General features: G+C 39.1%; 1 protein-coding gene across 2 annotated transcripts in view; it reads left to right on the forward strand.

Annotated features, from left to right (window-relative positions):
• The window catches only part of LOC115223467 (josephin-1-like), a 14909-nt gene extending 12144 nt beyond the window's left edge, over positions 1–2765 (forward strand). For both annotated transcript variants that reach the window (XM_029794055.2, XM_036512471.1), the window contains exon 4: positions 2330–2765. In XM_029794055.2, the coding sequence (XP_029649915.1) occupies positions 2330–2741 (412 nt within the window). In that variant the 3' untranslated portion in view covers positions 2742–2765. The remainder of the gene's footprint in view (positions 1–2329) is intronic.
• The last annotated feature ends 1749 nt before the right edge of the window (positions 2766–4514 follow it).

Genomic DNA, 4514 nt, shown 5'->3' on the forward strand with positions numbered 1-4514 from the left:
CGGACGTTTAAACAATGATGATGACATATATACGACGGGCTTCTTTCAGTTTCCCTCTGCCAAATCCTCTCACAAGGCTTTGGTTGGCCCGAGGCTATAGTAGAAGACACTTCCGAAGGTGCCATGCAGTGGGAATGAATCTAGAACTATGTGGTTGATAAGCAAGCTACTTACCACACAACCACTCCTGCTAACATTTCTACCACCAGAGCCATCAATTACGACATTGAATGTTTTACTAAACTTTGTCATAATTCTGACCTTTTTAGTTTGTTTCTGTGAATTTGATTTTCCCAATTGGTGACAATGTCGGAAAACGTACATTATTAAAGTTACTAATTATAGTGATGAGGATGTAAATATATATTTCTTTACTACCCACAAGGGGCTAAACATAGAGAGGACAAACAAGGACAGACAAAGGGATTAAGTCGATTGCATCGCCCCCAGTGCGTAACTGGATAATAATTTATCGACCCCATGAAGGATGAAAGGCAAAGTCGACCTCGGCAGAATTTGAACTCACAATGAACGGCAGACAAAATACAGCTACCCCTTTCTGCCAGATCGCCGCCTTTGAGGATGAGGATGTAAATATAAATAAAATTACAGGAAATAATGGTATCATATTTTGGCTGAAGGCTAGCAATTACAGAGTGCGGAGTGGAGAAAGGATAGGTCGATTACATTGCCCCCCCCCCAGTAGTCAACTGGTATTTAATGTTATCAATGCCAGAAATATGAGAGGCACAATTGATCTTGATGTAATTAGAACTTAGAAGGCAAATATGGGCAAAATGCAGTTAAAATTGAATACACAATACCTCTTGGCTGGTTGAGTATAAAAGTTAATTGTGGAATATATGAAGTAGAATACTTCGATTTTGGATTTGGTTTGCAAGATTCTTTATGTGAGTTTGTGTTTTGAAGCATATTTTATTGTGTCTGGGGAGAGTCATTCTCTTTTAGTGCCTTATTATTTAACCCTTTCGTTACTGTATTTATTTTGAAATGCTCTGTGTTTCTTTCGATTAATTTATATATATATATATATATATATATATATATATATATCATCATCATCATCATCGTTTAACGTCCGTTTTCCATGGTAGCATGGGTTGGACGGTTCGACCAGGGATCTGGGAAGCCGGAAGGCTGCACCAGGCTCCAGTCTGATCTGGCAGTGTTTCTACAGCTGGATGCCCTTCCTAACGCCAACCACTCCGTGAGTGTAGTGGGTGCTTTTTACGTACCAGGCGAGGTTGGCAACAGCCACGATTGGATTGGTGCTTTTTACGTGCCATCAGCACGGAAGCCAGTCAGGGCGGCGCTGGCATCGGTTACGTTCGGATGATGCTTTTTATGTGCCACCGGCACAGGGATCACAACTGCAGTTTCCATTGATTTTTGATGTTGGTGTACTTGACTCAATAGATCTCCTCAAGCACAGGATCGAAATGGTGTTTCTTTACTTGCCACCTGCACAGGAGTCAGTCCAGCGGCACTGGCAACTGCCGGGTGCCAGTCATAGGATTGGTTCAATTTCGATTCCGATTTCACTTGCCCCAACAGGTCTTCACAAGCAGAGTTTAATGTCCAATGAAGGGAGGTTGGCATGGGGGCCAGTCGTTGGATGAGGTTCGATTTCGACTTTGCTTGCCTCAACAGGTCTTCGTGTGTCTAAAGGAAGGAAAGGCATGCATAGGTGGGCTGGCTACATCCCTGGCAAGGGACGTGGTATGGACTCACTTGTCCTGCCAGGTCTTCTCATGCACAGCATATTTCCAAAGGTCTCGGTCACTAGTCATTGCTTCGGTGAGGCCTAAATTTCAAAGATCGTGCTTCACCACCTCGTCCCAGGTTTTTCTGGGTCTACCTCTTCCACGGGTTCCCTCAACCGCTAGGGATTGGCACTTTTCCACACACCTATATACATATATATATAATTAATATATTAATTAGATTAACCAGTGAGAAAAAGCAGGACATTTATCTGATCCTCAGAAATGATGAATATAGAAACATTAATTGAGTGTTATGAGAGAAAGCAGACAGCAAAATGACTCCAGCCAGTAATGAGAGCTTTAAATAAGATGATGATGATGATTCTTAGTTGAATTCCTTTTTCTAAAGGTTTTGATATTGTATGTATCTGTGTGTGTTTTTGCTGAAGTGTGTGTAATTATCGACCTAATTGGCTCTACATGTCTTGCTGATGTATCAACGCTGACTCAGTCCAAACTTATCTCATGTTTCTCTTTTTCTTTTTTTTTTCTTCTTTTTCTTCTTTTTCATCCCATTCTTCTCCATGACGCTGGCCACCAAGGAATTTGAAATGTTTAGTTTTGGAGAACATTGAAGGTTTTATACTGAACATTCCGTGTGGCAACATAATCATGAAACTCATTTCTCAGGGCAAGCACTGGATTACCATCAGGAAAATCGGTAACGTCTACTACAGCTTGGACTCCAATAATAAGGCACCGGTCGAGATTGGTAACGATGACGAGCTTCTCGTCCATCTCTGTGAACAGTTGAATAACAATCATACGGAATTATTTCTTATAGTCACACCTGATGTTGATAAAAATAAAAGTTGGTTTAGACAGTTACCACCAGAAGAGGAATGGGGGAATCCACTAACCAAACCTTTGGATCCTAAAAAAAAAAAATCCGAAACTGCTTGTGAATCTGAGGATTCTTCAGACACAACACAAAATGGTTGCAATCTGATTTAAACTAGTTCCAACCAATCTCTCAAACCTTTGTTTGACTTTTTTTTCTTCTTTTTTTTTTTTTATTTTGTTTTTGTTTGTGTGAAGAATTATTGACTGCATGTGTGTGTTTGTATAATTATATATGTGCACATGCATTTATGTGTGCACGTGTGTGTGTGTGCACGTGTGCGTGCGTGCACATGCACATATATCACGTGGTCATGTGATTGACCAGACTATTGCAAGTTGTTATACATCACTGGTCACAATGTGCTTTGCATTATTTTTGGCTCCCGAATGATGCCACTCCATTGGTTAGGTGAGCAGGCCAACGTTTCTCCTGGCCAGAAAGCCACTCCGTCACAGGGTTAACCATTGAGAGCTGAGCAGACTGGAGCAACGTGAAATGAAGTGTTTTGCTCAAGAACACAATATATGGCTTGGTTCTGGAATTGAACCCACTATCTAGCAATTATGAATGCAACACCCTGACCTGTAGGCTACATACCTTCATATAGATTGATACATACATACATACATACATCTCTCTCTATCTGCTCAGTCGAAGTCAACTCTCGGTCACTCGTTGGATCGGTGTCCTCCAGTCAGTTCTATCCTGGGCTACTTCCTTCAGACTGGCCATGTCCATTCCGGTATCACTCCTGATGGTGTCAAGCCAGCGGGTTCTTGGTCGGCCTCTTCCTCTCTTGCCACTGACCATTCCAAGCATGATGTCCTTCTCCAGGGATTCTCTCCGCATAAATAAGTAACAACGATGTCCTGGTATCAGTGCATTACAACCGTTTCAAGTGACTCCATTTAATCAATCAATGAAAACATTACACCAGTTTGAAAGAAACTACTTTCTTCAGTTGTAGAATGCCATATAGATTTCCAACATAGAAGGATAAACTGTTTATAACAACTTTATATCAGTACTAAAAACCAAAATAATTACACTGTTATATATATATATATATAATAAAATGAATGGTTTACACCTGGTAGCTTACTGGTAGAGCACGGTCACTTTCAGAGTGATTGTTAGGTAAATAACAAATGAAAGACAGAAGATGGAATATATGAAAATATAGTATTAATCACAACAATTGTTTCAGCACATCCAGCATTGACTCGAAACAATTGTTGTGATTAATACTATATTCTCGTATATTCCATCGTCTGTCTTTCATTTGTTATAAATATATATATATATATGTGTATATATATCTATATATATATATATATATATATAATATATAGATATACTATATATATATACTATGGCATTAGAAGGGCATCCAGCTGTAGAAACCTTGCCAGATCAGATAGGAACCTGGTGCAGTCTTCTGGCTCACCAGCCCTCACTCAAACCATCCAACCCGTGCCAGCACGGAAAGTAGATGTTAAACGATGGTGATGATGATGACACACACACACACACCCATCCATATACACACGTACATACAGGGTAAGCCAAAAGTCACACTTCAAAACAGTCAACATTTTAGTTATGTTAAATTATCATTATTATTATTACTATTATTATTATTATTATTATTATTATTATTATTATTATTATTATTATTATTAATTTTGTTCATGTGCAAGTATTTGTGTATTTGTCATTATTTTATTCAATTTTAGAAAAATTGAAGAATGTCTTTGACAATTCCAGAACATATTTGAACTTATTTTTGCATGTGACTTTTGACCCACCCTGTGTGTGTGTGTGTATATTCTTTTATTTGTTTCAGTCATTTTTACTGTGGCCATGCTGGAGCACTGCCTTAA

The sequence above is a fragment of the Octopus sinensis genome, linkage group LG23 (assembly GCF_006345805.1).
Source record: "Octopus sinensis linkage group LG23, ASM634580v1, whole genome shotgun sequence".
Taxonomy (NCBI): domain Eukaryota; kingdom Metazoa; phylum Mollusca; class Cephalopoda; order Octopoda; family Octopodidae; genus Octopus; species Octopus sinensis.